General features: G+C 28.6%; 1 protein-coding gene across 2 annotated transcripts in view; it reads left to right on the forward strand.

The window, feature by feature from the left end:
* Positions 1 to 25,812, forward strand: part of r-l (rudimentary-like) — a 41,308-nt gene that overhangs the window by 8,938 nt on the left and 6,558 nt on the right. Inside the window, exons 2-6 of one of the 2 annotated variants that reach the window (XM_075366835.1) lie at positions 8,529 to 8,593; positions 14,398 to 14,658; positions 15,468 to 15,590; positions 23,301 to 23,412; positions 24,880 to 25,159. In XM_075366835.1, coding sequence (XP_075222950.1) covers positions 8,546 to 8,593; positions 14,398 to 14,658; positions 15,468 to 15,590; positions 23,301 to 23,412; positions 24,880 to 25,159 — 824 coding nt within the window. In that variant the 5' untranslated portion in view covers positions 8,529 to 8,545. The remainder of the gene's footprint in view (positions 1 to 8,528; positions 8,594 to 14,397; positions 14,659 to 15,467; positions 15,591 to 23,300; positions 23,413 to 24,879; positions 25,160 to 25,812) is intronic. The other variant, XM_075366834.1, reaches the window with a different exon arrangement.

The raw sequence follows: 25,812 nt of genomic DNA on the forward strand, positions 1-25,812 counted from the left end.
GGTTTGTGCATCCACAGTAGCTTTAAGTCGTCTGTTGGGCAAGTAACTGCCACATTGCCCAACTGTTCATAGTTGTTCACCTTTTTGTTCACCTTTAGATAGTGTGTTACAGTGCAGTAATAACAAATCCCACCAGTTGTGAAGTTTGATCAGTGATTAGACTTTTAAATCCAAGAGGACAATGCTGTTGAAATTTACCATCAATTGTGTGAAACATATGGGCCTACTGCAGTGAGTTAAGGAAAAGTGAGGCTGTGATGTCATAAGTTTAAAGAAGGCTGTCCGGATGTTCATGATAAACAGAGAAGTGACAGGCCTAGTGTCCTGACTAACAAACTCATTAAACGTGTAAATGCAAAAGTAAGAGAACAAAAGTTTGTCATTTTATGGTTAGCAATCTTTCTCTAAAATTTTCAGAATAGCATTTTTGAGGATTGTGACTGACACTTTAGGCTATCATAAACTATGAGAACAATGGGTGCCAAAAATGTAGACAAGTACTCACAAAGATCACAGAATGACATCTGCATATGCTTTTCTCGACTGCATCAGTCATGAGGGAGACAAATTTTTCCCCATACCATCACTCTTGACAAAACGTGGATTTGTACATCGCTCCATTTAGTGGTGTCATTCTAGTTCCTCTAAACTAAAAAAATTCAAACAAGCCCAGTGTGAAAGGAAAATCATGGCAACTGTATTCTGGAATCAAAATTATGTATACTTTTGATTGATTTTATGGAGCCTAAAACATCCACCACATCATAAGTCTATTCTGAAGTATTTTCTAAACTGTGTCGTGCCATTCAAAATCAACGATGGGGAACGCTGAGATCAGGAATTGTTCTTCTTCATAGTAATGCATGTTCACACATGACTGCATGATGCACAACAGAAACAATTAAAAAATTTGGATGGGAGATTTTTTATCATCTCCTAACAGTCTTGCTTTCATGCCCAGTGACTACCATCTTTTCTTACACCTAAAAAATTAGCTAGCATCTCAATGATTCGAGGAAAGTAAAGAATTGAAAATATCAGTGCAGAAATGGCTACAATCCCAGGTGGTGGAATTTTATGCAGTGGGTTTGAAGAAGCTTCTTCCATGATATCAAAAGTGTTTGGAACAAAATGATGATTATGTAGAAAAATAAAGTAAATGCGTAAATATTTGAAACTATTAATAAATTTTTAATTTTTTCAGCTGTTCTCATTTTGTTACCGGCCCTTCTGAACTGTGCCTCATACTTTGGTAATCTGTTAACCTCAACATACATAGTACATCCTTAGTTATCTGTTTTATACAACTTTGTCTTTATATACTAAGACTTTTTTTACAATTTTGACCCTTTATACTTTCTTCTAGAATCAATTTCACCATCCCTGGGTGATATAATATGTGGACCTCCTGCGTTGCCCTCCTTTTTGCACGTTTCTGCTATAAAATTGTCTTCTTAAAACATTTTCAGTTAGTATTTTATTAGTCCATTTAATTTTCAACATTGACGTGTTACACCATATCCCAAAAGCCTTTGTTCTATAGTTTAAGCCTTTGTACTATAGATTTTTCTATAGTTTATATTTCTCTCCTATAAATCACTCACTATACTTCATACTATATTTATATATACTTGTGTAAAATTTTTTGTTTTATAAAGGAGTGAAGACAGTGATTCTGACTCTAAGGAATAAGACCAATATTCCTCTAGTTGTGAACTGAGTAAAGAAGAACCTGTCATACTTGGCTACCAAATTAATACAAAATAACCAAATTTGGAATTCAAATTTGGTTATTCCAAAATTGAATTTTTTTTTCTGTAAAAATTACAGAAACAAAAAATCATTCAAAAGATCATTAACATATTTAATTGTAATGTTTTCTTTCAATTGATGAATTACATTCCTAATCAAACTAGGTTAGCTAATATTTTACATGGTCAAGATAAAGTAGTAGTAGTAGCAATTGTAATAATACTTGTAGTGGTGTTAGTAGTAATAGTAACCATATAGTATTATAACTTCTACATGTTGCTAATAAATTTTGTATATATTTTATTATTTATTTAAGTTTTTGATTAAAAATTTTTAACAACTTGCATGTAATTAGGTTATAAAAACATTAAGTTTTCTTATTTTTATAGATTATTTGTGGTACCATTTTAAATACCTGCAAATTTAATGAGAAAAATGATAGAGATCTTAAACAAGCATGAAATGAAAGAGAAATGTCATTCCCAACAGTTGATCACGTAGAAGAAGGTTCTGGGCATTACAAGATGCCCAGAACCCAGATGTTGGGCTTGATGTTGTCCAGAACCCAGATAGCCCAGATGTTGGGCTAGCAAGATTTGATTTGTGACTCTGGTGCAGAGTGAATGTAGTCATGCTTTCAATGAAGATCCTTCACATTGAAATAATAATAATATATTTATATTTATTTATATAAATAATATATTAATATATTTTAAAAGTATTTCTCTTTAATTTGGAGCTTGTTTCATGTTTTCATTTTTTTATTCAAAGTTATATTAATTTAAAATTGTATCATAACTATGGATGCAGTGTTCTTAAAAACCTCATTAATTATTGAGTATAATTTAAGGCTTATCTACCTAAGCAATGCAAAAATATTAAGCGAATTTGCTGTTGATGGTAGGTTTATAATTTAACAAACTATTTCTTTCATTCGAGAATATTATGATTTTAATTAGTTTCACTTTGGATGAATAGTGAAGAGGACAGAACTGTAACTTTAATTTGGTCTTTACAAAAAAAGAAATAGTCCAGGTAAAAATAAGGAGGAATTGGGCTTGTATGTATGAATTAAAATGGTAGAAAACATGTTTACTGTTGTGTAGAAAATATAAAAGGATGATATATAAATTTATAAATTTTTTAATGATTTATAAATTTTCAGCCTTTTTTTTTGTGGAAAGTTAAAAACTATTTATTGAGCTTATTGAAAAAGTTGACATTTACCAGAAAAGGGGGAAACTAAAAACTTTCATAGTTACATGTGAATTTGAAAGAAATATTATTTATAACACTGTTAAATTTAAGAATTATCTTGTAAGATTAAAAAGGAAAAAAATATATAAAGGAGAATAGTGTAAAAACCATTTTTCCAAAAATCATTTTTTTTTTTAGTTTTACTTTTTATCTGTTGTATTAAAAATACTGTATATTTTAATCCTTCCAAAGTTTCCGTGGCTTTTAACTGATTGATGTATTTATTTGTTTTTCAATTTACATATACAATGATTTTTTGTATTTATTAAATGGAATTGAAGATGGAAACAAAAGCACTGAACATTTTTTGAACTTGTAAAAAAATGCATAAATGCGTTCTACAAATATATATATATACATATATATTTTCATTATTTTATAATCAAACAATTCTTGACCAGAAAATTTGCTTGGAAGTTATTAAGTCACTGATGTATCAAATCAGTTTTTCTCACTTTTGTGTTGTAATGAAACTGAGTAAAGCAAGATCGTTCCCTGCTACTGCTAGCTGGTAGCTAATCCAATATAACGTTATACAACTGCATCATCATAGACATATTATTTGAGCGACAACTAGTTTCTTCCTTTTCCTTATTCTTGCCAACTCTCATATGATATAAAGGATTTTATTTTGATACAGATTATAGATTTTTATTATCAGTCAGTTGTGTGGCCTAGATATGATGAAGTATACATACATGCTTAAAGTAGTTGAGATAATGATGCTAATATAAAGATTTTCAGCTTGAAGATTTGGTGATATGGTTTATTGAAAATATTAAAGCAGAATCAAGATTTAAAATGGATCTTATTAATATTTCAGCATATCTGCATATTTCACTGAGGTTTGATGTTACTTGATTTATAAAATAATTCTTTTTGTGTTACGAGCTTTACTTATAATGTCTTGGTATAATTTTTAAAATTTTTGATTGTAGCAAAGTGTTTTATCATTTTCTTTTTTTTACAAAATTCTTAGGAGTTTGCTTAAATATCTAATTGTTTTGATTGATTAAAATTACGGCATGTTTTTATGCTTTATTATTTAATTATTAGATATTGAGTTTCTGTTCAGATTATTTTTCTATTTTTTCTTTCAGCTATCTGTGCATCTGTATTTAAAAATAAAATTTTTGTCAAGAAAACCTCAATAATTTCAAGGAATTCTGTTTTTAATATTTTAGCTTATTAACTTTTTATTATTATAATTACTTAATATCTTAGCTAGTTGTTTAAAAAAGGCATGCTGTTTTTAATATTATTTTTATACTTTAATGAATTGATTTTTTTTTGTATACTTTATTTAAAGATGGTTGTTTAAACTGTTATTGTTATCTCAATTTTTTTTATTATGTGTGGTGAACACTGACTGATACCTAAGAAAATTTTTCTATATAAATTATAGCTGTATTTTTTAATTTCCTGAGTTAGCATGATAAATTTACTTTTCTTTTTATTTTTTTGAGGGGATTTTGTGTTATTAGAAAATCAGATTTTTCAACATACAGTACAACATAAAAGTCTTAACATCTTATTGTTTAGCACGGTCCTTAATCCGCATATCTTCAATTAAAGTTATTTTCTTGTCATTACCTAATTTTTGTTTTGCACATTATATATTGTACAATGCAAATTACATAATGAAAATGTATTTAATATATATTCTGGCTTGCTTATCTCTATATTTTATTTTGCTGATTGCGTCATAATATTGTTACATTATTCCAACCATTTTTGCCATTTATATTGTTATCATGTAAGATTATCATTAAGAAATTATATAATTTTTTTTTCATCTCAAAATCAATTAGGCCTTGCATTATTTTCTAATAAGTACATAAAAAATCTTTACATTTACTGGTTTGATTAACAGGTTAGATTTTTTTATACAGAATGTTTTATTTGGACCATGTTGTAAATAAATCCTTATTTATGCTAATGTAGTTAAAAAACAAAGTGGTTTTAAATTTGTTTGATAATACAAAATGAGATTTAAATTGAACTGATGGGTAGGTTAAAATTTTTCAAACATGGATTATAATAAATTTTTTTAAATTTACGTATTCTAACTAATTAATTTTCATTTTAATTCAATTTTCACTGTGGGCTACGTAATTACTCAACAGAAAACTTGCAATTCTATATTACTTTTTTCTTAATTGCAGTTGGTTAACTAGTTTGATTTTATTCTTCTCCATACTTTTTTATTAGGTTTTATTTTTTATTCATGTTGAGATTATATCTCAACATATTTACTTGATCGTTCTCTTCACTTATCTGTTTTTTGAATTCTAATATTTGTCTTCCTCCACAGTGTATAACTTTTGCAATCCCTCTACTTCAAACTAATTAAATTAAGATATCTTAATAGATGATCTACCGGTTTAGTTGGTCTTTACAAGATGCTGCTACAAATCTTTCCTGTTTGCTTTAAGAATACTTAATTTTAAATTTTATCACTGTATCAAAATCTTCTGTAATGTCACTTTCCAGACTTCTATTCTTTCTCCCTTTCTGTTTTCCTTGTTGGTTATGTTTCACTATAAAAGCACTACACTGCACAAAAATATTTTCATAAATTTCTTTTGAATTGTTTGATCTATATTTGATACTAGCAGACTTCTCTGCTATTTCAGTTATTTGTATATGGATTCGAATACTAGATCGTGAATTCCGGTGTTCTCTATGGTTGGGTTTCAAGTAATCACACACCTCAGGAATGGTTGACCTGAGACTGTACTAGACTATACTTCATTTACATTCATACTTTCATCCTCTGAAGTAATACCTTATGGTAGTTCCAGAGGCTAAACAGAAAAGAAAGAAAACTTCTCTGTTACAAGAAAACTCTCTTGTTTGTGCCAATTTGCTTTTGTACAATCTGCTGTATAAGGTTCATTCTTTGTAATTGTATTTCCACTTCTTTCATATTGTATTCACCTACTTTAATATTTAATTCACTATTATCCTCCTTTCTAAAACACATTTTACTTTATTTCTTGGTTTTATTTATTTTCAAACTAAATTTTTTTTAGCAATAATTCATGCCATTCATTATTTCCATCTGATCCTTTGTTGTTACTGCCATTGAAGTAGTTATAATGAAACTACTATATATAGTGGTAAGTCATTCTACTTTATTTATTCTGTACTTTGGTTGATCTAACAAAATAAATTATATATATATATATATATATATATATAAAATTTGTTCGGATTTTAACTTCACATCATTCTGTTTTAGTCTGTGTCTCATGTTTTCTCTCACTCTTTTCTTTAATTTTTTGAACTCAAACGTATCATTAAAATAAAAATTTTAATGGTTTCATGGTTTCTTCTTTGATAGTTTCTTATTGTCTAATTTTTCCTTGAATCAATTTATGTATTTGTTTTGTCTGTTGAGAAGTTGTGAAATAATAGGCACAGGTTATATCCTTGTCTTACTCCTTTTCTGAATTAGAGTACTCATATCTTTTACCTTTTACACTTATTGCTGCTACCTAATCTTGTACAGATTATAAATAACTCTTCTCTCTATAATTAAGACCAAATTTTCTTAAAATTTAAAACAATCTAATTTCATTATATCAGATGCTTTTGTCAGGTCTTCAAATGCAATGTAGGTGATTTTATTTTTGTTAAGAATGCCTTCTAAGGTCTGAAGGTGAGAATGGCCTTCTTTTTGCCAATGCTCTTTTTGAAACCATACTGTTCAAGCAGTACAACTTCCACCATATATTCTTTTCACCTGTAAAGTATCCTAGTAAGTATTTTTGATGCATGAGATGTTAGGTTGACATTGCATTAGTTCTCACAGTTATCTGGTCCTACTTTCTTTGATAGGGTAAAAAATTACACTTTTTAAAACCTGTTAGTACTTCTGCAATTCAATAAACTACATATAATGTATTCAGTCCTCTCTCTCTTTTTCTGTTTAGCCTTTGGAACCACTGTTAGGTATTACTTCAGAGGATGACATATATAAACGAAGTATAGTCTTATAGAGTCGACCATTCCTAAGATGTGTGGTTAATTGAAACCCAACCACCAAAGAACACTGTTACCTACAATATAGTATTCAAATCCATATAAAAGTAATTTTTGTAAGCAATTTTGATAACATATCAACTATTCCTACTGTCTTATTTCTGTTAAAGGTTTTAAGATCTCTATCAAATTTTGATCTCAAAACAGAGACTCCTTTGATATCAATTTTTTTTTCTTTCCAAACTTTATTTCATAATTTTTTCGTCTGGAATTCCTCCAATTATTTCTGCCAAGTATTAGCTTTTCCTTTTTTCCCTAACTAGCGTTTTCCAACCTTACCTCTTAATACTATGTTTTCCTTTAATACTTCCACATTTTCCTTATTTGATTTCATTATCAGTTACAACTCTGGTATCTGTGGTTTACTATCTACTGCTACTTTTCTTCCATATTTCATCTCTCATTAATTATTTTCTTTTTTAATTTTTGTTCTTATATATATATATATAATAATATATATATATATTTTAAATCAATTCTTTTAAGAATAGAGTGAACAAGAATATTGAGAATAGAGGAGTATAGTAAACTAAGTTCAATTAAGTGAAGAACATGCATAATTGCTTTACTTAAAATTATTTTTATTTGATTTTAGTTTGAATTTTGAATTTTAATTTGATTTTATGCCTTGACATCATGTTTTTACACATGTAAAAAAAAAACTTTTACAATTTAATTTTTAATGTTAATTTTAATATTTTTAAATTTTGTTTCATTTTTAATTTAACTGAATAAAAATTTAACATAAGAAAATAAAAAGATTAAAGGTTTTAAATTTTAAATCGCAAAAGTGCCCCTGCATATATAATGGAATAAGGTAAGTTATTCTACTTTATTTATTCTGTACTTTGGTTGATCTAACAAAATAAATTATATATACATAAAATTTGTTCAGATTTTAACTTCACTTCATTCTATTTTAGTCTGTCTCATGTTTTTTCTCACTCTTTTCTTTAATTTGCTGAACTCCAACTTATCATTATTGAAATGTGATCAGAATTATTTTTACTTCTTGGCAAGTTTTGCAGAATTTGTTTTCATAATCTCTAACTAACCACTGTATGATCTAACATGCTGTACCTTCTGATGTTATCCTCATGAACTCTTTTTTATAATTTTTAAAAACGATCTTGACAATCATTAGTCTTTACATGTAGCCTTTGTAAATGTAACTATAAATTAAGCCTAGCCTGTAAGCCTAGCTCTTCTCTCAATTATTTTATCCAGTCCATACTCCATAACTATTTTGTTTTTGTACTTTTAGTTTGGTATTCTAATTTCGATTTAATTCAAATTCTCATTTCCATTTAAAGATTTGATTAGATCGTCTGTTTCTTGATGTATCTTATCTACTACTTTATTAGCTGTTATAGTTGGCATATTAATGTACATTGTTGTTGTAGACTTGAGTTTTTGTTTTTTCATTTATAAAAATTCTTGTTCATTCTGCTATTTCATGTCATTGGGCTCAGAATATTGATACAAAAAGATGCATACAACTGTGAAGAAGCTAATAAGGAAACCAATTCACTCTGTAGTAAGTTTGATGCTTTATATTTTTGAAACTAGTTCTTTTGTTTGGTTGCCTAAAACTGTTTTGCTATGACATCTGACATACATGTGTTTCTTTATCATTTCCTTTTATTTATTTAAAATATTATTTTACATTATAAAAAGGAAATAATATGATAGATAATAAATGCTGTGAAAATGAGTTACTGTAATAGTACACAGTCAAGTATTGCTTCATAGGATGAAATGAATGATTTGTAGCGTGTATGAAAATGACATGCCTGACCAGGATTTGAACCTAGGACTTTCAGGTGAAAGGCTGAGACGCCACCACTCATGCCACAGAGGTTGGCATTTTCTTTTTATCTGGATTTCCTCCACTGATGGAGGAATTTGGAGAATCGGTAGGATTTTCATAATCGTCTCTGGCAGCCGATTCGGTTTCACAGTTTTGTCCATTGCTGTCTAGGCTAACTGTTATTCCACTGACTACTTTTAAAAACTGAATTTTCTTCCCTGTTTAGCAAGTCGAGTAGTGGTTTTTCCCATCATTCAGTTTAATTGGATTATTACCCATAGCATGAACATCAAATTTTTTCCAGAATCTTCATATTGTTCAGGTTTTTTTTTTTTTAACTGCAGAAGCATAGCTTGTTTGCCAGTTTTATTGCTAAATTTTCCATCAAAGTTGTCTACCTGTTTTCCTTCTGTATAATTATGTGGAGCAACAAAGATTTATTTAAAAGATTTTTTAAAATTTCAATGAAACACATTTGATCTGAAGGAATTAATTTGGCTTCCTCACTGTTCATGATGACTGTTCTTCACAGAAGATAACAAAAGATATGAACTAAACCAAGCAAAATAAGAAAGGTTTTGATATGTTATGTCATGTATGATACAAGTGATTACATCAGTCTATTAATCATAATAAAATATAAACAAATGAAAGCAACATTTCATACATATGAGTATTTATAAGCGAGTACTTAATGTTTATTACGCTTTTCCAAGTGAATATGTTTATTCACAGTAAATGTTTACTTACTCTAAACCAACTGTTTACTTAAAAGCAAAAACAATACTCAGAAGTGATCACTTTTGAGGTAAGTCATCACTCACTAGTAATTACTTTTTTTTATTTACCATTCTTGTTGCATATTAATTTTGCCAGTTTTAGTGCAATATACTTTGTAAGTGTTTAAAATATGTGGTACATCCATGTTTGTTGTTACATAATTTTTTTTTTATTGTGTAATCCTCTTTCAGTTATTCGATGCTTTATAGTGATAAGATTGGTCATTATTTATAACGTATGTTGCTCATATCTATAGTTGTTTAAGGAAGAATATTGACAGCTAAGAAAATTAGGATGATAGATTTGTGAATAAAAGCATAAAAGTTCTGTTTTACAAAGTAATGTACTTATATTATGAATTGTACATTCATTCTCTGCATTACAATGAACTAATCCAATTTCTTGAGGCAAACCCTCCCTCAGTGGGTTGATTATTCTCTATTTCCACCCTCCTGTTTTCTTTATCATTGACTGGTTCTTTGCTATGTGGGAATAGTAGAAATTGGACAACCCTACAGTTGTACTGGGCTCAACAGTTACACCATGTTGACTACTTCCTTAGTGGGACTTGAAAAGAGTAAAATTTCTGCTTGCGTACTTGTGCAAGGAATCTGTTTCTTATCAAGGAGTTATTTCTTATTGGATGGGGTACATACCAGGTAATGAGTATTTGGCAAGTTCTCCATCAAAATATTGATTTTAAATTTTAAAATGACTTTTATAATGTAAAGTCTTCATTTATATACAGTAATCATGTTATATTATGTCATGATAGTTGGAAGACTGTTCCCTACTGAAAGGTTTTTGAACCATTATGACTACCTGTTGTGTCTATGTTTTTTTTTTTTGTTTTGTTAAGATTGATTCATTAACAAAAGAGTACAAGATTGAATAAAACAATGTTACTTTTCTGAACATAAAAATTTGTCTATTTTACAGCTGTGTCTGAAATCAAGGATTTTACTGTATATTATTTTATGAGTTTTTTTATTCTTCATTGTTAGTGAACAGCTTTCCAAACTTTTAAAATTGTAAATAACCCAAGTAATTTAGCAAAATGAATGAATAGCATCACTTCTGTATAGCAGTGCCCTTGATGAACAGCTCCTTGTTTTAACATTTCATTCTATTATGAATTGTAATTTCTTTGAGTAGGACATATTTTCTCAAATTTTGAGATCATTGATTTTTACCAGTAAATCACTGTTAAATGTTGTTTGAAACTTTGTGTAACCTCTACCATGATATTTCCAACTGAACAAGTATGGTGTTCATTGCTTTATTCAGTATTATGAATGGTGTTCATTGCTTTACTCTATTATAAATGGTGTAAGTAGTTTGAAAAAAGTCAGAGATTTGATAATGATCCATATTTAGGATGGCCGTATATGTCAGCCGACAATACTTGTGTACATAAAGTTTTTCAAGATTATGTGTTGTAATCCATTGACTGATTGCATGAGAAATCTAAGAAAGATGCAGTATTTTTGTAGAATTGTATTGTGAGGTCTTGGCAAAAAATCCTCCAACTTGCGTTTCTGATGAATTTCTGTTGTAAAGTTGTTATTATCCAGGATTAGAAAAACATTCATTTTATTTTAGAATCTTAAAGTTGTACAGTAGCCTCCATGTAACAGCGAGCTTGGATGATCAGCCCATCGTCATTGCTATACTACTGTTCTCCGAAATATTGTTACACCATGATTAGTCATCTCTTAGTAGCATAGCCATATGCAACTGTTGTTTATTAAGCAATGTATTTTTGTGTGTTTGCAGATTATATAAGTGACATCATGTTTCAAATACAAAACAATTATTTTTATTCTATTTTACTTTTCTTTCTCGTTTGCCTTTCCACGTATATATAGTTCAGTACTGTGGTTCTACCTCTCGGTGCAATTCTTTTGGCATATGTCGTGTATTTTGATACATAGTCAAATAATGTATGATATGATATTTTGTAAAAAGTTTTTAACATGGTTTATGGTTTAAAGTAGTTCTTTCATGTGCGAATAGTCATGGCTGAACTTAAGTATGTTGTGAAAGATAAAAAAATTTGAAGACAGTCATGCAAAATTGTAAACAACTTTCATGAAAGAAAGAATCTTTAGCTGTAGCAAAATTAAAAAATGACAAGCATTTTAACTGCTGTATAGAAGTGTGAAGAGAGTACTGCAGCTGCCTGCGGCATTTCCAGGACTCAGGTTCAAAGCTTAAGAAAAGAAAAATAAAACTTCTTTGATCCAAGGGGCCAGAATGTTCATTCGTCACCTTGAAAAAGGAAAAAAACCATTCTAAACCAGTTACTGGATTAGATGATTTTGATAAAGGTGTGGTTAGGTGAACTGTGAATGAGTTTTACTCAAAGATAGGGGAGCTATTAATATTTAACAAACTGTAAAGAATTAAAAATTAAAATTAATTTTAAAAGCAGTAAAACAAGTTTAAGAAGAATTTTGAAAGAATTAGGTTTTAAGTGGCACAAAACAGAAAACAAAAGAAAATTTTACTTGAAAAACATGATATTAGGCAGAAAAGGATTTCATATTTGCAGACAATCAGTGGTTTTAGAAAATGTAACCAGGTGATTGTATACTTAGATGAATCCTATGTTTTATAATCTCATTCAACAGCTAAATCATGGGCTGATGACAGCAGTGTAGGACTACATTTACCTTTTACATTTTAAAGCTGAACGCTTAATTATAATTCACGTCAGAAAGAAATGGACTTTATTCCAAAAACAATGTTAACTTGGTTAGCCAAATCAAAAAGTGGTGATTACTGTGATAAGCATGAATACTAAAAATTATTTGAAATGGGGTGAAGAAAAATTAGTTCTTAACCTTCCTCCTGAGTTTGTGTAGTTACTGACAGTGGTCTGTATCATAATACCCTTTCTGAAAAACTTCCAGTGTTATTAAGCAAGAAGCAAGACATGAACTGTTTGGATATAGAAATATCATAATCCATTTTCATCTCAATTGGTTAAACCACACTTATATGAATTAAGTAAGTTGAATAAAAGTAACAGAAATCATTACAAATTTGACAAATTGTTAAAAAGAAGTGGGCATCAGTTCTGTGGCTTCCACCTTACCATCCTGATTTAAATCCAGTCGAGATGATATGGTCGGTCAGAGGTAAAACGACATGTTGCAAGCCACAATACAACTTTTAAGATGTCAGAAGTGCAAAAACTGTATTAAGATAAAATGAATTCGATGAACAACGTACACTAGAAACCTGCTTGAAAAGGTTAAAAAAATCAAAGGTAAATATTGGAGCCGAGAATCAATAGATTCTCTGACAGAATCTTTCATTGTTTCTTTATGTAGTGACAGTAATAACAGTGACATTACACTGAAGATAGTGATGACAGCAAGAAGAGCATTCTAGCTGAAGAATTAAATCGATAATCCATTTTCCAGTAAGTAATTAAAGTTACAGTAATAACCATCTATCGCAATATTTACTGTGTAATTAGTAATAGATAATATTTTGTCATCTGTTACTACATTTTACAATGTACAGTACAGAATTACCCAACTGTATTTTATTTTAAAATTGTTGCTTTCATTTGTTAACAATAGAACAGTTATTTGGTAAGGGGGATTACTAAAAGCAAGGGACATGTTTTTACATTGGGTAATAATTATTACCACTCCAAGCTCACTATTATTTGGTGGCAACTGTACAGATTCTTTTATGTTATAAAACTGATGATTTTATGCTCCTAAATTTCTTTACATGTAATGTAAACATCTTTTGATGTAAGGGTTTTCTGTACAAGTTATAAATTGTATCTTATAGTGTTCTAATAATTGACTGATTGGCATGAGAAATAAATAAAAATGCACTATTCTTGTGGAATTGTATCGTGAGGTGTTGGCAAAAAAATCCTCTTGTCTTGTGTCATTGATGATGAATTTCTATTGTAAAGTTGTTAATGATCCAGGATCAGAAAGACTTTATTTTATTTTATCAGATTTTCATGTTGCTAGATGAGGACAAAACATTGAAAAGTATCTTAGCTGATAATAACACGTGATCTACAGGTACTGTCAAATCACTGCCAAAAACAATTTTAAAAAAAACAGGTTCTTTTATGTTAACAAAGTGGTTTTATGTTCTTAAGTTTTTTCTTTACATTTATGGTATTTTAATGTAATTTTTGTGGACAAGTTATAAATTTTATCTAAACAGAAATCAAATTACTAGAAGAAAATGCCCGAATTATGGAATGACATATTGTCAGTACATCTTTGTGAATAATTGATTTTTTAGCTTTCCTCAAAAATAATTTTAAGATTAAGCCTCACCAGCTGTCATAATAAGTTAAGGTGATAATATTCAGTTCAGTTGACTATTAGAAACATCAGAAAGCAACTCACTAGTGTCAGGAAATGTATTTTTCTTTTGTACAAATGAAATTTTAATTAACTAACTAATACAATTATAAAATTTTACATAAACTTTATAATTGTATGTACAGTTTTATATTAACTATTTGCAGCAATTATAATACTTAAGGACTTAATATACGTAAGGGTATAATACTGCAGGGTTTTTATTGTTTTGCTACATGAACTGGCATTTATTGTTTAACAACTAAATGTCTAAAAGTTTTGTCTGTATTCTGATTTTAAACATTTTTTTTTACAAATATTATAAATATTAATAAGGTAATTAATATTTTATTATGGCATTAATTTTATTGTTGTTATTATTGCTGTTATTGTTTTTACCAGGATCAACTATCAGAAATTCTGATAGAATTTTCTTCTGAAAGAAACATTACATGTGATGGATTATGTGGTGTGCCATATACTGCTTTACCAATTGCTACATTAATGTCAGTAAAGTTAAATCAGCCTATGGTTATGCGACGTAAGGAAGCAAAAAGTTATGGTACAAAAAAACTTGTCGAAGGGCATTTTAATACTGAAGAGAAGATTCTTATTGTTGAAGATGTTGTAACGTCAGGTTCTAGCATATTGGAGACTTACAATGTAAGTATTATTGAAATTGATTTAGTTGACTGATTTCATATATAATGCTAACGTGAAATTCTTTTCTGTATGAAAATGCTCCATGAATTTATTTATTTTTTAGCAACTTTCTTACTTTGCTCATCCTTTGTGATTTTTCTGTCTAAATAAAATAATTTTTTCTTCTGCTTTTTTATATTATATTCTTTGTTAAAGACTTTCTTATCTTTTAGGTTCATACACTTTTTTTAAAGATATTTTGATAATTTATGCAGAATAAATCATAACATATTGAAGCATTCACAAAAAGTCATTCCACAGTTCAGGCCTTTTCATTTTCTAAATGCCTTTTTATTTTTTCCTAGAATCTTATTTATTTCCAAACTGAATTTCAACTCTGAGCTCATACTATTTAATACCAGTGAAAGATAAACAAACAATTCCATCAGTAATTCTTAATATCTTCATTTTTAATAATTTTTCTCTTCTTATATTTCATTCTGATTTTTTACAATTTTTTAAGGTAATGCATTGTATGTAGCTTTATGTTCTTCATCTTGTCTTTAAGATTATTTTGAGTGTTAAAATTTCTTCACTTGCTTTCATTATAATTCTGTTTATCTATAAACTAGTCTACTGTATTTTAAGTTATTAATTATCCAATACAAAACAGCAAAGTACGTAGTTACAGAGAGTAGCATTTCTGGTTAACCTAAATAATCAGTTGTTCTCACCAATCCCATCAAACCTAAATTATAACAGGATTCTACCTCACTTTTATATTTCAATGCATTTATTGTGCTGTTTTTATACCTTTCGCTTTTTTATAGGATCTTATACAGTCAGGATTAGTAGTAACCGATGCAGTGGTTGTTGTAGATAGACAGCAAGGTGGAACTGCAAATCTACAAAAGAATGGCATTAAAATACATCCTCTCATTACGTTATCACAGGTAAATATTTCTGAGTATTAAATATTTAACAAACATCATCTATGATGAACACTTTAATGGCAAGTGTAATATAAAGTTATCAGCTTTTATAGAAAAAAAGTACTTTTTGAGTCCATGAATCTACAGTTATAAGATATTATATCAGATCATGTATTACCATCATTAAAACCATGATTTATCTCATCAAAAGTAGTAGTTGTAATGATCAATGGAATTAAATATTGGTTGTATTAAAGGTAGCAATTGAAATGTATCCTACTTTAAATAATTCTTCATGGCCAAAATCTGCTTATTCATTTATAAATGTGTTTATGTTTAAATTTATGAATATAATTTTTTTTTAAATATTCAAGTTTATTATTATTGCTAATTCTAATATATTATACGTAAAGTGTAATTTTCATTAATATTTTTTTTTTTTTGTCTTCAGTCATTTGATGGTTTGATACAGCTCTCCAAGATTCCCTATCTAGTGCTAGTCGTATCATTTCAGTATACCCTCTACATCCTACATCCCTAACAATTTGTTTTACATATTCCAAACGTGGCCTGCCTACACAATTTTTTCCTTCTACCTGTCCTTCCAATATTAAAGTGACTATTCCAGGATGCCTTAGTATGTGTCCTATAAGTCTGTCTCTTCTTCTAACCATAATTTTCCAAATGCTTCTTTCTTCATCTATTTGCCGCAATACCTCTTCATTTGTCACTTTATCCACCCATCTGATTTTTAACATTCTCCTATAGCACCACATTTCAAAAGCTTCTAATCTTTTCTTCTCAGATACTCCGATTGTCCAAGTTTCACTTCCATATAAAGCGACACTCCAAACATATACTTTCAAAAATCTTTTCCTGACATTTAAATTAATTTTTGATGTAAACAAATTATATTTCTTACTGAAGGCTCGTTTCGCTTGTGCTATTCAGCATTTTATATCACTCACTCCTGCTTCGTCCATCTTTGGTAATTCTACTTCCCAAATAAGAAAATTCTTCTACCTCCATAATCTTTTCTCCTCCTATTTTCACGTTCAGTGGTCCATCTTTGTTATTTCTACTACATTTCATTACTTTTGTTTTGTTCTTGTTTATTTTCATGCGATAGTTCTTGCGTAGGACTTCATCTATGCCGTTCATTGTTTCTTCTAAATCCTTTATACTCTCGGCTAGAATTACTATATCATCAGCAAATCGTAGCATCTTTATCTTTTCACCTTGTACTGTTGCTCCGAATCTAAATTGTTCTTTAACATCATTAACTGCTAGTTCCATGTAAAGATTAAAAAGTAACGGAGATAGGGAACATCCTTGTCGGACTCCCTTTCTTATTACGGCTTCTTTCTTATGTTCTTCAATTATTACTGTTGCTGTTTGGTTCATGTTAGCAATTGTTCTTCTATCTCTGTATTTGAACCCTAATTTTTTTAAAATGCTGAACATTTTATTCCAGTCTACGTTATCGAATGCCTTTTCTAGGTCTATAAACGCCAAGTATGTTGGTTTGTTTTTCTTTAATCTTCCTTCTACTATTAATCTGAGGCCTAAAATTGCTTCCCTTGTCCCTATACTTTTCCTGAAACCAAATTGTTCTTCTCCTAACACTTCTTCCACTCTCCTCTCAATTCTTCTGTATAGAATTCTAGTTAAGATTTTTGATGCATGACTAGTTAAACTAATTGTTCTGTATTCTTCACATTTATCTGCCCCTGCTTTCTTTGGTATCATGACTATAACACTTTTTTTGAAGTCTGACGGAAATTTCCCTTTTTCATAAATATTACACACCAGTTTGTATAATCTATCAATCGCTTCCTCACCTGCACTGCGCAGTAATTCTACAGGTATTCCGTCTATTCCAGGAGCCTTTCTGCCATTTAAATCTTTTAATGCTCTCTTTAATTCAGATCTCAATATTCTTTCTCCCATTTCATCCTCCTCAACTTCCTCTTCTTCCTCTATAACACCATTTTCTAATTCATTTCCTCCGTATAACTCTTCAGTATATTCCACCCATCTATCGACTTTACCTTTCGTATTATATATTGGTGTACCATGTTTGTTTAACACATTATTAGATTTTAATTTATGTACCCCAAAATTTTCCTTAACTTTCCTGTATGCTCTGTCTATTTTACCAATGTTCATTTCTCTTTCCACTTCTGAAAACTTTTCTTTAATCCACTCTTCTTTCACCAGTTTGTACTTCCTGTTTATAGCATTTCTTAATTACCGATAGTTCCTTTTACTTTCTTCATCACTAGCATTCTTATATTTTCTGCGTTCATCCATCAGCTGCAATATATCGTCTGAAACCCAAGGTTTTCTACCAGTTCTCTTTATTCCAGTTCTCTATATTCATTAATATAGACTGACTATTTTAATTATATTTATATTAATTTACTTACAAGTAATCCTTGATTTTTGTTTCTTTTTTAAAATGGAATTAATGAAGTATTTATTTATTTTTTATTCTTTTTAATGTATTTTTTGTTTATGTTCTTTACAAATATAATTAATCTTATTTGGTTTTGCTAAAAATTTAATTTGTTTTAATTCTTTACAGAATTTTTTAGAAGTTTTATATATAATTATAAATTTTGTGCACCATAACATAACATATTTATTTTCTTACCATGGTTAATTAGATTTTTTTTGGTGTATGTTGAAATTACGACATGTTTAATTGAATTTTTATAAAATTCCATTTAAAGTTTAATTGCTTTCACCAACATTAATTTTATGTATAAAAAATTTATCATTATGTATGAAGTCAGAAATTATTTTTTTTAGTCCAACTTGTTGCATAGTGGGATGCGGACTATACACATAATGTATTTTGTTCATTTTTGTTGAGTAAAAATGTCAGAACAGATTGGTAAGAAAGTATGAATAAAATTTTCTCTGTGATAAACTTGGTGATACTAATCAGTGACAGTTGAAAAGATAAAAGGGGCTTTTGGTAAAGAAGCTATGATTGCTACATGAATTAAAAAATGGTATAATATTTTAAAATGTGACTAAACATCAGTTAAGAGCAATGAATATTTGGCAGTTATGTAACAAGCAAGAATCCAGAAACATACGGCAAAAAGACAAGTTTGGCAGTTATTGATGGAAAACGATAGAATAACAGTTTTGTAATTTTGTTTGGTCCTATAAATCTATATTCTGATTGGCAGTTTTTGTATGCATATGTTGCAGCATAATTCATGCTGAGATTCCTCACTCCTGACCAAACGGAAAGGTGCACATTCCGTGGTCATACTGGATTAGAAGTACACTGAACCTTATTTTATGAAGAAAATTGTAACTGGAGATCAGACCTTTGTCTATGATTATAATTCTCAGACAAAGATACAGTCATTTCAGTGGAAAATCCTATACTCTGTCCAAAGAAGGTACAGCAGTCATGAAGCAATGTAAGTTTACGTTGAAGATTACAGTTTTTTTCAGTCACGAGCATAATTCATCATGAGTATGCTCCTGAAAGTTGAGCCTCAATATGGATTGTCACTTTACTGTTCTACATTTCCTAAGAGATGCTTAATGCAGAAGTCCATAGTGGCAAAATGGCAATTGGTTGAACCTTTTTTTTCTGTATTATCTATCAGTATTTTTTTATCAGACCTTGTACGTGTGTGTTTTTATATAAACATGATGTCTGTATACATGCAGTGTCTGATGATAATGTTTATAGGGGTTGCTGCAAACCACAATAAGTTTTTCCTTGAAGTATTTCCATAGAGACAACCCATTTTTGGCGTTGGTGGAATGCATTTGTTCAGTTGCTTCTGCTTTCATATTATGTTTGTTACTGTGTCTGTGAGTGAGTGTTAGTTTTGTGAAAATATTGTGTTGTGTTTCATTTACGAAAATTATCGGCCTCATTACAGTTTTTTAACTTTTACTTTCTGTTGTTAACAGATTCTGTTTCTTTAGATTACAATAAGTTTAACGTAAGATAGTATTATAATTCCACTTTATTATCATTGAAGGTGAACGTAGTGGATTATACAAGAAAAAAATTAGGGGGGGGCCATAAACTTATCCATAGCTAGATGAGAGAAATCATGTGTAATTTTTTAACTTTATGACAAAGGAGGCAGAAGATGGATCAATCCTTAAACAAGTTCAGAAATGTGTCGCCCATGCTACAGGAATTCCACTCAATTGTATTCAAAAAATTTTAAACAAGGCAAAAACTAATCCTGATAAAGGCTTTAGACTACTTAAAAAAATTGTAACATTAAAAAAAATAAAATACCCATGGATAACTTTGATAAATGTATTCAGTTAATTTAGAGGAAATCTCTTCAAAAGGATGTAATCTAGAAAAGATTAGTTTAGTAATTAGTTAGTCTTTAATTGAGTTATTAATTTCCTCAAATCTATTATTAACAGTGTATTGTTTCATTAAGTTATATTTTTCAGTTGTCATGATAACCAGTGTACTTGTTTTATCTGATTTTAAAAGATTGTTTGTATTTAATTTGTCTCTTAATTGGTAAATTTGTTGTTTATTAATAAATGGTTAATTAGTAAATGTTATATTTTTGATTTTTTTTATAATATTCTAGCTGATAATATTATGCTGAGATTATCTTCCAACTAATAAATTTCTAAAAATAGCAAAAAGTTTAATAAAAATTTCACATTACTTTTTAATTATAATAATGATTTAAAATACCATTCTAGATTATATCCTTTTGAACAGATTGCCCTAAATTAACTGAACTACCAAAAATTTATAAATTTCAATGCAAGCTTTAGTCAATTTTAAATCTGCCCCTCGTTATATCAGTAATAATAGTTAAAATTCTTAGGAATAAAATGAATTTACCTAATGCATTTAATATATATAAAAAATGGTTATGAATTAATAATCTAATTAAATACCTTAAATGTGAATAAGGACATTAGAAAGATTAGTTGTGACATAACTAACATGAATCCTACCATACCTACTGACTTTTCCATAAATATAATAAAAGATATATTAGAAAGTAACCAAGAGATCCAAAATTTATTGAAGGTGTTTTACCTTTTATTAAAAGAAATATCACTATTGTAAGAAATATATGTCAACAAAACTATTTTGAATTTAATAACAAATATTATACACAAAGAATGCCTTACCTTTGGGATTTCCACTATCAGATATTATGTCAGAAATATATTTACAGGATTTTAAGAGTAAATTAATTCATGGTATCACTCATACCTATAATGTTTTAATATGGATATGTTACATTGATATTCTCATTATATATAAAACCCAGTAATAAACAATGAACTTATAATATTAAACAAGTTAAATTCTTTTAATAAAAATTATAAATAAATATTTGAAATAGATAATAATAGAATGTTAAATTACTTTGATATAAATATCAGAATAAACAAGGACAACCAAACTGAAACATCAATACATAGAAAACCTACATCTAATAATATAAAAATTCATAAAAAATCAGTCACCTTTGATCTCATAAAGTTAATATTTATACAAATATTACACACACATACATTTATACAAATACACACATAAGAAAAGAAAAATTAAATGATGAAGTAAACATCATAAAAATATAAAAGTTGAAAATGATTATGATACTACTTTAACTCATTCATCATGAAAGATGGACACTGTCCGTCATGTTTTATCATGATGTAATTATGAAATATGGCTTGTCACTATTTGAGCTTGTACAACAACATTCTACCACAAGATAGAGTTATAAGTTTCATTCTGTAAGGAAGTACAGATGTTTTATATCTATAGCAATCATTCGCTGTCATTTCCAGTTCGATAGTTAATTTTTATCATTATTTTTAGATCGACTTTTTGTTTACATCCTACACAAGTTGTTTCTGATGCTTTTAACTTTTCGCAGACAACCAGACTTTATAGAAGTTGTGAGCCAGTGAGAAATTAGAACCCCCCCCCCCCCATAAAACCCTGAAACCTAATGCACTGACCCCCCCCCCCCATAAAACCCTGAAACCTAATGCACTGATTAATTACAACAAATATGTGGAAGGGGTGGATAAAACAAGACCAAAGGTTAGTGTCGTTCCCAGCAATGAGGAGGTGTACTAAGGGGTATAAAAAGTTATTTTTTTATTTTTTTGATGTCGCCTTGTATAAAGCAAGCATTATTCATAGATTCATAGAAATATAACAGGAAAAACACCATAAAATTCAATGATTTTCGGTTTAATTTAAGTGAGAAGATCCTAAATTCAATTCAACTTCAAGATTGGGCTACCATTGGTCGACCATCAATTTCAGGGATATCTCCTCTTTGACTGTAGGAAAAATTTTGGGCTCATTTTGTAGAAAAGATTCCCCTAACTAGTCAGGCTAAACCTACCAAGATGTATAAAGTGTGTTCCAGCCAAGGATTAAGAAAAGAGACAATATATCAGTGTAAAAAATTAAAATACCATTTCAGTTAGAAAACTGTTTTGAAATTTACCACACAATAATAAATATAATGTAGTGTTACTAATAAGTAAGACAAAGAGTCTTACTTACAAAGAGTCATCAGTGTTCAGGATGATATAAAATCAAATTGTAGGTAAGTTCATTAAATTTATTTTATTTGCATGTTCAGGTAATTTGTTTCGTAAAATGGAAAAATTAAGACAAAAACTCAGTAATAAGAACTGGTGATTTGAGGTAAATATGAATGGGTTAATAATATTTATAAAAAAAAACTCAAAATGTAATAATGAAATAACTACCTTACAAACAATATATAATTAGATACAGAAGAGTGAAAAAATATTCATATAGTATTTATGAATATATGAAACATATATACTAATAATATCTTTGAAAACATTAATAAATCTTACAATAAAGAAATATTTAAATGTGCATAAAATGCCAATAACCACATAATAAAATAATTAAAAAACAGAAATAATAAGAATAAAATAATCTGTGTGGAATTTATAAACTTAAATGTAATGATTGTGATGCTATTTGTATAGGAAAAACAAATAAATACTTTAAAATTAAATTTCTTGAGCGTTAAAGAAATTACAGAAATAATAAATCAGGTTTATCTAGTATTGCAGACCATTTAATAAACAATGTGTTTCTGATATTAACACAAATTTAGAAATATTAGAAATTAATAAAGATGACTTAAAATTACATATATTATATAGAATATTACATATTAAATAAATACAAACAAATTTCAATTTGATAAACATTAGACAGTGTGAACCCTCAAACACTGTTTGAGGGTTGTTCTTATCAAATAAAAACTGCACCAAATTGCAGCATGTGTGTAAATTAATATGCAAATATCATTATTTTAGTATTTTTATCATGCAGTACTGAATTATGTCAGTTTACTACGCTTGTATAATTCCATGAAAGTACTTTCACAAAAAATTAAGGGAAATGTCTTATCTCAATATTTTGTATTAGTTGGTTTATTTAATATAATTTAACAGTATAGAGGAATATTATGAATTTTAAAAACATTAATTCCAGTAAAGAATTGTATACACTACACACACACACACATAGACAATTATATGTGCAGTTATTAAGTTGTTTAAAAAAAATTACACAAACCTTTACAAGGATAAAAATTTACCACTCATTCATATTTGATGAACCAATGAATGAGGTTTTTTCTTTTACATATATTTAAACAAATGAGTAATTAATGTTTTATTTTCCAGGTAATGGATATACTTCATGCAGCTGGGAAAGTTGATCTTGATATTGTAAAAGCTGTTAACTATTATATATCCATAAATCAAGTTCCTTTTAACAGTACAGGAAAACTTATAGGTATTATACAGTTATTATTTATTATTAATATAATAATAATTTTTCTTAAAAAATCTGACAACACTGTTTTAGGACTTTCCCATCACGTGGCTAAAGCCGTGTTCCGGGAAAGTCTTACAACTGAGGGTTGTTTCTGATGCACGGCTTACACACACACACATTGAAACCCAACTTAATTAAAAATATTTATCAGTTTATTTAAATATAATATTTTTTCATTTATTGAATTCAATGATTATAACTAAAGCGCGTGTGCATACCATATTTAATTCATGCGGGAGTGATGGTACTAACTAAACTAATGTAATTTCACAACTTACGTAGAACAAATTTTGATTGTACAGTTGGGAGACTGGTGTAGCCATGAGGCTTAACACACCAGGTAACGAGTCAACTGGGCGATAGAGTTTGAGACCCAGCCAGACCAAGTTACTTTTTTACACTTTAAATATTATTCATTTATTTAATTCTACTGCTTTCCTGTGAAGTCACAATGTAGCAGATGATGACTACAACAGCATTTTTTATGGGGGGGTGCAATTTTGCAAAATTTGTTTTGCAAATATTGTTGTTTTTTAATTGTTAACAAATGTGCCTAAGAAAAATATGACCTTAATGAGGTGAAATCTCGAGGGTTACCTTGCTTTACAACCTTGAAAATTTAATAGCATCAATACCCCATACATAGAAGTAATCTGACCAAATTTGGTAAATTGGTCCAGTATTTGTAGAGATATGAGGTGATTTAGGGACCAACACCAAACACACACATACACGTACATACGAACATTAACATCCGGAAAATTTCCATCTGGTATTTTGGGTTTCTTAGATGTCAAAACGTCGAGATCCTGTGAATTAATTTATTAGATGGTAAGAAGTTTTATATTTTTTATATTCAAGTAAACATGTAAGCATTTGCTTTAGATATTGATAACTTCTAAGTATCTTTTTTATTTTTAAGAGACAGATGAAGTAGTATAAATATATTGTTGATCATATTATTGTGTACACATTAAAAAAGTTATTCCTACAGATGTGTGCTTGGTAACATAAAAACGTCTTTGTGTTGTTTTCAACACATATTTCAACTTTTACCATTTCTACTATATTTCAGTTATCTTCTTTAAAATACATTCAAGTGGTGTCTATTAAATTTCACTGAGCAATTTTTTTATTTATAGAAGATTCTTTATTAGTTATATCCATTGTGGAAAAACATTAAGGTTGTCATACTCTGGTACTCTCACTATCAGTGTCATTTATTTATTATGTACTTAAAATGAGTTCTAAAGGATTTTTTGGTATTTATATTTTTAATAAAAAATTTAGATTTTTAAGTTTTATTTATCATATTCATTATGTTGAGGTTGCAATTTCTGGAATTTGCTAATCAGAAAGGGTGATGATGTAATATTAAAAGTTTGGTTTCATATACTTTTTATTAATAATCATTTATTATTTTAGGTGAAGATAGATTGTTGATGCCATTTAATGAAAGAGCTGCTGCAGCTAAATGTTCTTTGTCTAAAACTTTATTTGATCTTATGTTAAAAAAGAAATCAAATTTATGCTTAGCAGCTGATGTTAATTCATCTGAACATTTGCTTAAATTAGCTGAAATGATTGGAGATAACATTGTTATATTAAAAACTCACATTGATGTTATTTGTGATTTCACCCATAAAACTGCTGTAGAACTGAAAAAAATTTCCCAGGAGAAGAAATTTTTGATAATGGAAGATAGGTAAGTTGAATTATTGTTGTATCATAATTTTTATCTCTATATATTCTGTCATTATTCAACATGTTACAATAATATGACATTGTTACTGTTGATAAGTGACTCCTTTTTATCTTTTCTGAAGTTCAGGTTTTTTCAGTAAGTGACAGCTGTCTTGAAAAATTATAAATGACTTGGCTTGTAATAGAACTGCCTGACCAGTGTATTAATTATAATAAGTAGTAGGAATCCCAGTGATGATGTTTTGAAGTATTAATGCAGAATTTGGGTTAGAGCAATAAAATATGGGAAAAATGTTTTTCTCATTGAATAGCAAATTAATAAAAATTGGTAATTCTTCACATATTACAGATCTTTTAAAAATAATTGTATCAACAGTCAACATTCATAAAATAATTTTTTTCATGTACTGTGGTAAACACAGTTGATCAATATTCAGATTTTAATTAAAATTACTCTTTTTGATATACTTTTAATATTAACTCTCTTAGGATAATATAATCTTTTTTTTTTTTTTATTTTGACTTGTTTTTATAAAGTTTTTTATGTTTAATATTATTTATTAAAATAAAGAGACCTCTCCAGGTGTGCCCTGAGCTAAATGGTAAATTACCCAACCTTGTAGACTAAGTTGTTCTTTCTCAGCATCCAGGTCT

The sequence above is a fragment of the Lycorma delicatula genome, chromosome 5 (assembly GCF_047948215.1).
Source record: "Lycorma delicatula isolate Av1 chromosome 5, ASM4794821v1, whole genome shotgun sequence".
Classification (NCBI taxonomy): Eukaryota; Metazoa; Arthropoda; class Insecta; order Hemiptera; family Fulgoridae; genus Lycorma; species Lycorma delicatula.